A 13,858-nucleotide genomic window follows, 5' to 3' on the forward strand; every position below is an offset into this window, starting at 1 on the left:
CTCAGGACTGCTTGATCCTCTTTGTTTATTTTTTGTAATAGCTCCTGTGACAGGGAGACTAGGCCTAATCTCATGTCTAGCATGGCCCCCAGATACAGCAGCCTCTAAGAAGGCATCGTGTGAGAGTCTTCCATGTTCACAAGGAAGCAATGGTTGGGTAGACATTCTACAACTTCCTTGAGCCCTGCTGAAGAGAAACAGTGGCTGTGTGCCCTCCAAAACCTTAGCTCTCCAGGTGGGGTGATTGGAAGGCAAGGGCAAGGGCAAGGCCGGCACAGGTCTCAGCTGCCATTTTGCAAACTTAGCTGACTGCTCCTCCACAACCTCTGCCAGCTCCTGGGATGCTGCTCTCCAGTACCTTACCAACAGCTTAGCCTGCCTCACAGGGTTGTTGTGAGGATACAACCAGGGGGAACCAAGTTCATCTCCTTAAGCTCCTTGGGAAAATGGCAGAATGCAATAAAGTAGAGGCCATGTACACAGTATACCTTTAAGGCACATTTAAAACACATTCCCTCCCTCAAATAATTTTGGGTACTGTAATTCACCACTGCCGGAATTATAATTCCCAGCAACCCTTAACAAGCTTCAGTGCCTGGAATTCTTTGAGGGTGGAAATGTACTGTATTTTGAATGTATTTTAAAGGTACAGTGTGCATGTAGCCAAAGTGTGTTGCAATGCCTGCTGAAGGAGCCGAGAGAAAAGTGCTAGGAAGCTGTGCAAAGCTTGGAAGAAATGTGGGAGAAATGGCTGCAATGTCCATGGATCTAGGCTTGGCATCAGCAGAGACTAGCCCAGCTGGGCAAATGGGTAACTGCCCCACCAACTTCAGACAGTGCCCCCTCCACCACCCACCCTGCCTTTTTACTTGTCACTAGCCCATGGGGTGCTGCTGTCAGCTCCCTTCATCTTACTCTCAGGTTATGTACACACTATATCTTTAAAGAAAACTCTTTCCCCCAAAGAATTCCAGGCACTGTAGTTTAGAGTTACAATTCCTAGCAACACCTAGCCAACTGCAGTGCCCAGAATACTATGTTGTGATTTCTGCACTGCAAGGGGTTGGACTAGATGACCCTCAAGATCCCTTCCAACTCTACAATTCTATAAGAATGCCATTTAGAGCCAGTGTGGTGTAGAGGCAAGAACTCAGGAGACCACAGCTTAATGTTGCCCTTGTAGAACTCAGCATGGAGGACAGGGGACAAACTAGTATCAGTTGCTTATGCTGTTGCTCCTGCTGGTCTCCCTGTCCTGTGCTGGCTGTGAGTCCCAAGGGGCACCAGAGGCTACTGCCTGAGAAGACCCAAGTGCAAATAAAAAATAAATCCTCAGACTCAATCATCGCACAAATGACATGTTTGACATGTAAGAGAGTAGTGACTCCTTTCCAAAGATTTACCCAAAAGTATTTAGAAAAGCCTGTGACTGATAGAGGATACAGACATATTGGCTTCACAGTGGTTTAATATGAACAAGTCTTGGACATTACATAAAACAGTAAACTGAAGACATAGTTTGCTGAATTATAAACCCCACATCAGTATGGATATGTGTGTGTGTGTGTATATATAGACACACACACACACAAAAACACACATACAGCAGCAAGAGCCTCTGATCTCCAGACTTGTGCACCAAATGAAGGAATTTTAAGAACTCATAGCTAATGCAGATCCACGAGGCAGCAGCAGGCCGCTTCCAGTAGGAATGTTAGCACCTCTCCAGCAGCAGGTGAGAGTGGTCCGTGCAGAGACAGTTTCTGCATAGCCATTGCTTTGGGAGCCCAGGGCAGAGAGTTTTCTGCTATCCAGTTACCCCATAGGTGGGTAGTGTATATTCACAATCTCTTGCCTGAAACATGAATTGTATATACCAGTTCTTTCTCCCCTCCAAGACACACTTGTACTGCTCACTCCAAATAGTGCAAACTTCAGAACAGGGAACTTTGTGATTACAGTCACTTTATTACTTAGATTGATATGACTCCCTTCCTGCCCCCTGCCCCCACCTCTTACAGGCCAGAGTTTTGGAGGGATCACAAAGTTTCTTGTTCAGGTCAAACAAAGAGGCTGTACAGATACCATGGTCATCTGCAAGACCTCCCGACAGATTAAATATTAAACAAACGGTAGGGAACTTTGCACCATAACCCCAAATGGACACAGAGAAGAGGTCAGTTGAAGGTATCCATTGAACACAGAAGCGGCATGCGAAACATCCCTTAGTTTAGGTTCCACTTGCTCCACCTGTTAACTTGCCAAGGTGCAATCCTCAGAGAAAACAGTGCTCTACAGGTTTCACCATCAAGAGCCAGCCACCAAACCTTTCCTGCCCAGTCCTCAACATGAACCCTGCTTCTGAGATGCCACTGTTTGCTTTGCCCATGCATTTACAAGGAGCCATTCTGCTACCAGAAGTTGTGGCCCCCAAAGCGTGCCTTGCTCTTTGGGAATCAAGTCTGCCTCTAACTCTACAAAGCCCAAAGGTTATTGGGGTAGGATTAGCAGGTAAAACCTCAAGGCATACTGGAGGGGTCACTTGAAGTTCCTCAGAAGGCATTACTGCTCAATAAAGGGAGCTTCCAAACTGCTTTTGGTCTACAGTACCCTCCTAGCAAGTTATGGGAAAAACATTTTTTGCTTCCCACTTTTAATCAATCTGGGATGATGGGCACAAATGCTAACAAAAAACCGCTGAAACATCTCTGCAATAGCCAAGAAAAGGAGCCTCAGTACCATGATTTCCCTAGGAAACCTGTGGCAAGGAGCACACTTACACATGCTGGATAATCCTCCATATTCTTACACCAAGGAAGAAAAGCAGCTCTGATGTACGCTGCAATACCTTACACTAGTCTCCAGCTTTTCAGCAAGCTTTACCTATCCACCAATAGGTACAAGCTCTTCCCAGGTTCTCACCTTTTTATGCAGAGACCAAAGACCAACAGAACTCAACGCTGCTTCCTAACAAGGGGTGGGGTGGGGTGGGATGGCGTGGTGGGCACACTAGACAAGTGAGGAGGTTTAAAGAGAAAAAAGCTGGTTCGGAAGAGGGGAAGTGTAAAAATAAATGTCATTTTTGCACGGGGAGAGAAAATGGAGAATGCCAGACTCCCCTACTGACGGACTTTCCCTGGGATGTAATTTCTATCGATGGTCTCCTCCTGCAGGAACATGTGTAAGCAGCGCTCGTTCTGTGCCAGTGGGTGTCCAGCAATTCTGCCAAGAACAAGAAGAAGTGTTAGACTAGCAATCAGCTACCCAATTCTGTACAAGGCAAGGCAAGTTCATATTGTGCAACAGCAGCACACACAAGCACCCAGGACACTTGCAGCATTGTCCATCTATTTTGGCTGGCCTCTGTTATTTTCATTAGCCACCAATCCCATCTCTCCAGTCTTTGGAGGCACTCAGCACCCCCAGCATGCATCCTCCCCAAGAAACAGGCCCAGGAGGGCTTTTCATCTCTGTATTTGTACAGGGATGTAGAAGGTTGTGCTTCTAAAGTTCAGCATCCAGGGACAACTGCCAGGTTCTGTGTATGAAGTGTAGTTTACTTGACAACAGGATTGTAGACCCTTCAGTTTTGTCTGCGCTACAAACATTTCGGTTTTGTATCAGCATAGCCATCATGTCTTTCTTTCCCCACAAGCAGATTTTCAGAACTGTAGTCTGATAAGTTTGTGTGATAGGGCTCATCCTAGTAATTTACCAGGGAGAAATGGCCCGGCTGCTGAATCACGGCTGTATGTGGTTTAGGAAGTGGGCATGGCCCCCTATTTCCTCCCTGAAAGAAGCAGCTGGAGAGTAGTGGAGCCTTATTACAAGGGGTTGGGATAAAGTCAGATAATGGGAAGATATAAGCTGAAAGTCTCTGGCTAGTAACTGTTTCTTTCATGACTATAAATTAAAAAAACAACAACAATAAACCAGCTTTCTCATTTTAGCATTTCTAGCAGACTTGAGGCAGCATAACTGCAGGCTCTTCACCACATAAGGCAGCTTTTGCCAACCCAGTGCCCTCCAGATGTTCTGGACTAAAACTCGCACCAGCCCTGGCCATCACAGCCACACTCCCAGCAGGCCCAGCATCCTACAGCCCTGCTGGCTGGGACAGATGGTAATTGTAGTATAAAACATCTGAAGAGCACTAGTTTGCTGCAGAGTATCATAAAAGCAGCGAGCACTGTATTAGGAATGCAGCACTCTTCAGAGAACTACAATTCTTAGGATTCCACATGAAGAGAAGACCAGTGGTAAGCTTAAGATGATGCCTAGAGTTACTGGCAACCATGATATGCAATCTAGTCACTACACTGTGCAATGACACATCCCAGAGTCTTTCACTTCCCCAAATATTGAAGACCCAGGTGTCACTCTTACTTGTTTATGAACTGTTCTAAGCCCTGTCTTCTTTCTTCTATGAAGGACTCCTCAAAGATGCCCTCATCTCCTCGGAAAGGAAGCTGGCGCTTCAAGGCTTTGCCAGGCAGTGGAGGCACTACAATCTAGAAACATTGAGAGCATGACTTAAAAGGGGAGCAGAACCACTCTTCTTTCTGCTGCTTAATCCGTTAGGGTCGCCACTAGATCCAACAGGGAAGAGTAGGAGAGCTCTCTGCCACAGGAATGAAGAAAAAAGTTATCTATTGATCTATTTATTATGCATACAGAGTGGATGTTCATTTCCTGTACCCACCTTACTGTCACGCTCCAGCTCATTTTTCAGCCATTCAAAGTCACTATACCGTCGCCTCACACAGGACTCTTTCAGTTTGAAGATTGGCAGATTTGTCTGAAAGGAGGCAAGAGGAAGATCTAATTGACAACTGCTTTATTATTATTGATTTATGAATCATTCCCCATAAGGCATACCAAAGCCATTTGCAATATAACAAAAACTTATGCAAAACACAAAACAATGTGCAATTGTTTTAACTAACAGTTTAATGTAACAACTGCAGATACATAAAATCAATTCAAATGAAATACGGATATCAACTGAGATAGAAATAATAATAATAATAATAATAATAATAATAATAATAATAATAATAATAATTTACAATAATTTATTATTTATACCCCGCCCATCTGACTGGGTTTCCCCAGACACTCTGGGCGGCTCCCAATCGAATATTAAAAACACAATACAGCATTGCCGATGTGTGGATTCAGGGCACAGTCCGACTATGGCTGCGCTCCTTTATCTCAGGTCGGGGACAGAGAGTGGCGCTAGGGAGGGAGTTGTCGCCGCGACACTCCTTGGTGTGTGGAGTTCCGCAGGGTGCAATCCTTTCCCCGATGCTTTTTAATATCTTTATGCTCCCTCTCGCCCAGATTGTCTGGAGTTTCGGGCTGGGTTGCCATCAATATGCTGATGACACCCAGCTTTATCTATTGATAGAAGGCCACCCTGACTCTGTCCCGGACACACTGACCAGGTGCTTGGAGGCTGTGGCTGTATGGATGCGTGGGAGCCGGTTGAAGTTAAATCCTCCGAAGACAGAGTTCCTCTGGCTGGGTCGAGACGACATGGGGTCTGGGGGCCAACTCCCATCTCTTGCGGAGGCGCAATTAGAGCCAGCGCTTCTGTCAGGAGTTTGGGTGTAACCTTTGATGCCTCACTTTCCATGGAGGCGCAGGTTACAGCCACAGCAAAGGTGGTATTTTTCCATCTCCGCTGTATTAGACAGTTGGCCCCCTACCTCTCTCATCCTGATCTGGCCACAGTGATCCATGAGACGGTCACCTCCAGACTTGATTATTGTAACTCGCTCTACACGGGGCTGCCCCTGAAGCTGACCCAGAAACTCCAGTGGGTGCAGAATGCCGTGGCAGGGCTCCTCACGGGGTCTTTGCCGCGGGACCACATTCATCCAGTGCTCTACCAGCTGCACTGGCTCCCGGTGGAGTACAGGGTCAGGTTTAAGGTGCTGGTTTTGACCTTTAAAGCCCTATGCGGTTTAGGACCCTCATACCTAAGGGACTGCCTCTCCTGGTATGTCCCGGGTAGGACCTTAAGGTCCTCAAATAATAACTTTTTGGAGGTCCCAAGCCACAAGGATGCTAGGTTGGCTTCAACTAGGCCAGGGCCTTCCCAGTACTGGCCCCGACTTGGTGGAACGGTCTGTCACAAGAGACCAGGGCCCTGCGGGATTTGGCATCTTTCCGCAGGGCCTGCAAGACGGAGCTGTTCCACCTAGCCTTTGGGTTGGTTTCAGTTTAACCCTGATGTTTCATTCTTTTGGTGTGATTAGTGGGCTACTTAAAAATGAGGCTGCAGTCTAAATTAAATTTTAAATTGTATTTTAATCTGTATTTTAATGAATTGTTTTATGTTTTTGTTGTGATTTTATTGGTATTAGCCGCCCTGAGCCCGGTCTGGCGGGGAAGGGCAGGGTATAAATAAAAATTTATTATTATTATTATTATTATTATTATTATTATTATTATTAACAGATGTCTTTTAAAAGTAGGATAGTTGCTTATTTCCTTGACATCTGACAGGAGGGCATTCCACAGGGCAGGAGCCACTACCGAGAAGGCCCTCTGCCTAACTGGTTCCCTGTAACCTCACTTCTTTCAGTGAGAGAACCACCAGAAGGCCCTCAGCACTGGATCTCAGTGTCCGGGCTAAATAATCAGGGTGGAGACGCTCCTTCAGGTATACAGGACCAAGGCCGTTTAGGGCTTTAAAGGTCAGCACCAACACTTTGAATTGTGCTCGGAAACGTACTGGGAACCAATGCAGGTCTCTCAGTACGGGTGTTATATGGTCCCAGCGGCCACTCCCAGTCACCAGTCTAGCTGCCACATTCTGGATTAATTGCAGTTTCCCAGTCACCTTCAAAGGTAGCCCCACATAGAGCACATTGCAGTAGTCCAAGCGGGAGATAATTAGAGCATGCACCACTCTGGTGAGACAGTCTGTGGGCAGGTAGTCTCAGCCTGCGTACCAGATGGAGCTGGTAGACCTGGACACAGAATTGACCTGCGCCTCCATGGACAGCTGTGAGTCCAAATTGACTCCCAGGCTGCGCACCTGGTCCTTCAGGGGCACAGTTACCCCATTCAGTACCAGGGAGTCCCCCACCCCGCCCACCCCGTCCCCCCAAAACAGTACTTATGTCTTGACAGGATTCAACCTCAATCTGTTAGCCACCATCCATCCTCCAACTGCCTCCAGGCACTCACACAGGACCTTCACTGCCTTCACTGGTTCTGATTTAAAAGAGAGGTAGAGCTGGGTATCATCTGCATACTGATGAACACCCAGCCCAAACCCCTTGAACAGTCTATCACAAGAGACCAGGGCCCTGCGGGATTTGGCATCTTTCCACAGGGCCTGCAAGACGGAGCTGTTCCACCTGGCCTTTGGGTTGATTTCTGTTTAATATTTATGCTTCATCTTTTATTGGTGGGTTATTTTGAAATTGAGACCTGCAGTTTTAATTGAATTTTTAAATTTGTATTTTAATCTGTTATTTTAAATTGATCGTGTTTATGGTTTTTTTTTGCTGTGATTTTAATTGATGTTAGCCGCCCTGAGCCCGTTTTTTTTGGCTGGGAAGGGCGGGGTATAAATAAAAATTATATTATTATATTATTATTATTATAATCCCTCCCAGTGGCTTCATCCAGATATTAAAAATCATGGGGGAGAGGACGGAACCCTGAGGCACCCCACAAGTGAGAGCCTAGCGGTCTGAACACTCATCCCCCAACACCACTTTCTGGACATGGCCCAGGAGGAAGGAGCGGAACCACTGTATAACAGTGCCCCCAGCTCCCAGCCCCTCTAGATGGTCCAGAAGGATGTCATGGTCGATGGTATCAAAGGCCGCTGAGAGATCCAGAAGAACTAGGAAACAGCTCTCACCTTTGTTCCTAGCCCGCCGGAGATCATCAACCAGCGCTACCAAGGCAGTTTCAGTCCCATGGTGAGGCCTGAATCCCGAATGGAAGGGATCCAAATGGTCCGCATCCTCCAGGCGTGCTTGGAGTTGTTCAGCAACCACCCACTCAATCACCTTGCCCAAGAATGGAAGCGGTTTCAGGGGGCCGGGGAAGGCTCCCTCGCAGAAGGAAGAATTCACCACCCTGCAGAGCCCATCGCCCAGCCCTTCCCGGCTCGCTTTTATTAGCCAGGATGGGCAAAGATCAAGGAGACAGGTGGTTGGTTTCACTTGTCCAAGCAGCCTGTCCACATCCTCAGAGGTAACAGATTGTAATTGATCCCATATAACATGACGAGACAGGACTCCAGCACTCTCCCACCCTGGCCCTGCTCCCATGGTGAAGTCTACCTCCTTCCAAATTTGAGCGACTTTATCTGCAAAAACTTTGCAAAAGCATTGCAGGAGATCTTGGGGTCCCTACCAGGTCCCAGTGATGAAGGTGGTTCTAATAGATTGAGAACCACCTGAAAGAGTCTCCTGTTGCTGTTTTCTGCAGATGCAATAGAGGCGGTGAAGAAGGTCCTCTTTGCCGTCGCCATACCACTTTGTAGGCTCGACGCTGAGCTCTACTTAGAAGGCTTGCTGCAAGAAGAACACTTCTAGCAGGTGAAAAAGCAACAGAGAAGACACCAGTCTGACATGCAACTAGAGGGAGTTTTAAAAGGGTAGGTGCTACCACAGCTTAGACCCAATTCCAACATTGTTGGAATAGAACTGTATCTGCAGGATGCTCTCTCACACGGGAGAGTGATTGGTTGGGTATGTAGGGATAATACAATCTTTTAGTAATCTTGATCCCAAACTGTAGAACTTTCTACACCATAACTAACATCATGAACCTAGCCCAACTGCCAGTTATTATTTCAGCAACAGCATAATAAAACAGTAATATTCCGGCCCAATGAGCATCAAGCCACTGCATTCTGCACAAGCTACAGCTTTCAGTTCAGCCTAAAGGGCAGCCCCACGTACAGCACCTTGCAGTAATCTACTCTTCAGAAGCAACTGCTTCAGCTAGATAGCAGGCACAATTATAGTGCAGTGGCACAATTGCTTTAATGGCAAGGCCCAGGACAACCACTTTAGATACTCACCCCTTCTAGCTATTCTACAATACAGCAAAATCCTGCCCCTTGCAGACTCAAAAATCCTTTCCACTAGTCAAGAAGATGTTTAATAAAGCTCCTTTCTAGGGAATGAACTTAAAATGCAACTAAATGTTTGAGAATGACATGTAGGTCACAAATACCCATTCTGCAGAATTGTCATCTGTTCCATACTAGTAACTAAAATTACTTTTGTTATGCTGAGTTGGCTGGTCCCCCCTATTCTAATCCAACTAGTATTTTAGATTGTAAGATCCTAAGGGCAGCATCCAATGCTTTGCTAATCTCACTGTAAAGGGGTGAAGAACCTGTGGCCCTCCCAGATATTTATTGGACCCCATTATCCCTGACCATGGCAATGCTGGCTGGGATTGATAGAAGTTGGAGTGCAGCAACATATGGGGGTCCATAGGTTCCACACCATGATGTAGGCTACTGTATTGTTGTTGGCCTCTGTCTCGAGAGACAATAGAAGAGTGCATTATCGGGGGTAAATCAAACCATGGGGAGAGTTACAGCACCTGCTGTGGATGCAGAGACTGATACGGGAGAGACATGTTTTTTGTTGCAGCTGGGGCAGATGAAGGCATGCGGTTTCACTGTTACAGATGCACCCTTGTGTTTCTTTTCTCTGCGTATGTAATGTTATAGTTGCAATCCGTTACATCAGTGGTTCCCAACTGGTGGTCTGTGTGATCCACCCAGGGGTTATGTAGCACCATTCACATATTAAAAACTACCATAGAGGTATCAAAATTTACAAAGGCAGGAGGTCAATGGCTTGGCTTTTGAAATACAGAGGGTCCACAGTCCTAGGGAGCCTCTGCTTTACATGATTACCAGGGAGCAAGTTTCCCTGAACTCAAGTGTGGCTTTTCAGCACATATCTAGGAATGCACATAAAATAAAGGCATAGGGAGGGGAAAACATTAACCCCACACACCCCTCAGTCTCTGCTTAAGTTGATACTTCTCCAAGGCTGCCCCACGTAGCCACAATTGGGATCCAGTGACATAAGGCAGGTGTGCAAAGGATGCACCAGATCCTACCCCAAATCAAAAAAGAAACCAAGCCTGCGCTAAAGGCTCAGCTCAGAGGTCGGCAACCTTATTGAAGGGTGGACCAGTCAACGCTCCATCTGTCAGAGGATGGGCCGGAGTACGCGTGCATGCGCACAGGTACTTCTCCGTCACGCATGCATGCGCACACACTATTTTCGGCGCACATCCCCGCACCGGTAAGAGCGGGGGGCGGCAGGGGTCGCCATGGGCCAGTTAGACAAGCCTCGTGTAGCGGAGTGGGCAGCCTCTCCCAACCCAGGGCCACCTCCTCCACAGAACGATCTAACCACTATGCCACATCACCCCTTTATACTGCACCTACCCCATGGCCTCCATGTAACCACAACATTCCTGCCTATCCTGCTTACAGGAACAGGGTAATAATAAATAAATATAAATGAATTTTTTTATTAATTAAAATGAGGGTCGGAATCCCCCCCTCAAATAAGGCAGGTATTGGGCGTGGCACGAGAGCGACCTACTCCGTTCCCTCCCATTGACACCGAGAAAGAGACAGGAGAAAGCCCCGCCCACTGGCAGACCCCCCCGCGGCCCCGCCCCTTTCTCCCTCGCCCCGCCCCGCCCCCTTGCCCCCCTCCCTTACGCACCCTCATGCGGAGCTCGTAGCTTGTGTATCTGGCCCGCCCGACGCCCACGGTCTGCGGGTTGAAGATGTCGATCTCCAGGAAGTTGCTGGGCGGCCCGTAGGCGTCCGTCAGGTCCTGCGGCTTCGAGTTGAGGCGCCGCGTGTCGGCCACGGCCGCCTCGGACATAGCGGAGAGGGAAGAAGGGGAGATCCTGGTGGTCAGAGCCGCCTCAGCGGAACGCGCCCTGCCGCCGCTGCCGCCAGCTTCTCCTCACAGCCGCTGCGCCGCAATACCATGGCGCCGCCCCGGAACCTGCGTGGGGAGGCGCCGCGCCGCGCCCACCCTGCATAACTCCGGGGGAGATTCATGTTCCGGGGCCCGCCTCCTCCCTCTGACAAGCCGCGCCAGCCCCGCAACGCGCATAAGTGATAACGAGCACATTAGTTAAGCGGCGGCGTTTATGAGTTATCTTCGGCGCGTGGCTGCGCGCCACCGAGCCCCGGAACTTGTATGGCGCAGCAGTGGTCAGTTTAATGGTGCGGGGCCGCCGCTAAGTGTCCTACTCCGAGCTCTGCGCCGTAAAGTGCCTTGCATAACTGGCAGAATCATCCATGGCGCGGGGAGACTCCTGGGCGCTGCATCCCTGCGCATGCGGCGCTGGCGCTGCTGGTGGAACCGGTGGGGAGCGTTTGTTGTCGGTCCCCGATTCGATCACTGTTATTATGCGTTTTATCTTGCATTAACGCCACCAAACCCGCTAAGAATGACCCCAAAGTTCCTCGCAGCCCGAAATCAATAACACAAACAAACGTTACAAAACGCTGCGCGACTGCAAATGTACCAGCAGCACATATATGAGTAAAACAAAACAGGTTCCAATGGCAGCAGATATTATGTTTTTATTGCTGCTCACCGCTCTTCATTTGATTTACAGTATTATTGCAGATGGTTACAGCAGTCACGAAATTAAAAGACGCCTGCTTCTTGGGAGAAATTCAATGACGAACCTAGACAGCATCTTAAAAAGCAGAGACATCACCTTGCCGACAAAAGTCCGTATAGTTAAAGCTATGGTTTTCCCAGTAGTAATGTACGGAAGTGAGAGCTGGACCATAAAAGAAGGCTGATCGCCGTAGAATTGATGCTTTTGAATTATGGTGCTGGAGGAGACTCTTGAGAATCCCATGGACTGCAAGAAGATCAAACCTATCCATCCTCAAAGAAATCGGCCCTGAGTGCTCACTAGAAGGACAGATCCTGAAGTTGAGGCTCCAGTACTTTGGCCACCTCATGAGAAGAGAAGACTCCCTAGAAAAGACCCTGATGTTGGGAAAGATGGAGGGCACAGAGGATGAGATGGTTGGACAGTGTTCTCGAAGCGACTAGCATGAGTTTGGCCAAACTGCAGGAGGCAGTGAAAGATAGGCATGCCTAGCATGCTCTGGTCCATGGGGTCACGAAGAGTTGGACATGACTAAACGACTAAACAACAACAACAAAAAATTATTTGTTATACATCATTATCCAAAGTAAGTAAGTACTTTATTACGGTCGACGACCAGCACACACACACACAAAAAAGACACATACAGAATCAATAATAAATGCAATTTAAAATTGATCTGAGATTTGATCTACAAGGGGTTGGTCATATTAAAATTAAAGTACATTAAAATTAATAATTATTGCTTTAAAAGAATAAATTTAGAAATTAATTAAAAAATCAACAATTCAGATTATTATAATACTTAAATCATTATCCAAATATTTTTCAATGACAACATATCACAGTACAAGAAGCATTCAGTACCTGTAGCTTGGTAGAGCATGTGCTTTGCATGCAGAAGGTCCCAGGTTCAGTCCTCTGCAATCTTCAGGGAAGGTAGCTCATGTCCCCTGACTGGAACACTGGAAAGTTTGCACTAGTCAGTATATAGACAATGCTGAGTCAGATGGGCCTGTGGGCTGACTCTGTATGCGGCAGCTTCTTATGTTATTAGCTCAGTAGTAAAGTGATTGCTTTGCATGCAGAAGGCCCCAGAGTCAATGTCCAAAATCTCCAAGTAGGGTTGGGAATGTCCCTAGCCTGATACCCTGTGTAGACAGTACCCAGTAAACAAGGTTGGGCTGTTTTCATAAGGGATGCATAATGGGCTTTTCCTGCATTTGTATGAGAATATATTTTGTGTTGTTGTTTTTTAAATTTTTATTGATTTTCTTTTTTCTCATTACAAATATACTTATATCCATAATATACAATTCACATAGCATCACCCTCTCCCTCCGGACTTCCCTCAACTCCCATTTCTGATTTGTTATCTTCATTACAGTTATACCTCTGGTTGCGAACAGGATCCGTTCCCGAGCCCCGTTCACAACATGAGTAGCGTGCAACCTGAAGCGCATCTACACATGTGCGTGACGCAATTCGGCACTTCTGCGCATGCGCAAACTACCAAACCCAGAAGTAACCTGTTCCAGTACTTCCGGGTTCAGCGTGTTCATAACCCGTGACAAACGCAACACGCAGCATTCGTATCCAGAGGCATGACTGTCGTGTATTCTGCTTCTTTTTTTAACAATGTATCATATCTTCCCTTTGTTACATTATTTGTTCCCTATTAATAAAATTGTGAATGTTTATTTAAATCCTGCCATTGAGTTGATATTCTTTCTTTGTTTCTGCAAATATAATATAAAAGGTTCCCACTCTTTTTCAAAGTCACTATTGTCTTTTTCCTGAAGTCTGTCCATCAGCTTTGCCAGCTCCGCATAGTTCATCAGTTTTTCTTGCCATTGCTCTGGAATTTCTCCAGTCTTTCAATTTTGTGCTATCAGTATTCTTGCCGCCGTGATAGCATGCATAAATAATGTCATTTTCTCTTTCGGCAGGTCTCAACCTAAAATGCCCAACAGGAAGGCTTCTGGCTGCTTAACAAATGCTATTTAAAACATTTTTAAAAAACATTTTTAAACATTTCATTTCATTTCCCAATAAGTTTTAACAACTTTACAATCCCACCACATATGGTAAAAAGTACCTTCAACGTCTTTGCACCTCCAATATTTCCTCTGTTCATTTTTATATATTTTTGCCAATCTGTAAATTTCAACTTTGCTGGGAATCACAAGCAGAGATT

The 13,858-nt window shown here is 46.8% G+C and overlaps 1 protein-coding gene across 2 annotated transcripts; it reads right to left on the bottom strand.

Annotated features, from left to right (window-relative positions):
- Positions 1-1,450: 1,450 nt before the first annotated feature.
- Positions 1,451-11,028, bottom strand: SNX12 (sorting nexin 12). Of its 2 annotated transcripts, XM_033137530.1 has the most exons (4): positions 10,740-11,021; positions 4,703-4,798; positions 4,387-4,511; positions 1,451-3,222 (listed from the first exon to the last, which is right to left on the bottom strand). In XM_033137530.1, exons 1-4 carry the CDS (start codon positions 10,902-10,904, stop codon positions 3,120-3,122), a joined length of 489 nt encoding a protein of 162 aa, XP_032993421.1. In that variant the 5' UTR covers positions 10,905-11,021; the 3' UTR covers positions 1,451-3,119. The 2 variants fall into 2 exon arrangements, with proteins under 2 accessions (XP_032993421.1, XP_032993422.1); XM_033137531.1 differs by lacking the exon at positions 4,387-4,511 and having other exon boundaries at positions 10,740-11,028.
- Positions 11,029-13,858: the final 2,830 nt, after the last annotated feature.

The sequence above is a fragment of the Lacerta agilis genome, chromosome Z (assembly GCF_009819535.1).
Source record: "Lacerta agilis isolate rLacAgi1 chromosome Z, rLacAgi1.pri, whole genome shotgun sequence".
NCBI classification, from domain to species: Eukaryota; Metazoa; Chordata; class Lepidosauria; order Squamata; family Lacertidae; genus Lacerta; species Lacerta agilis.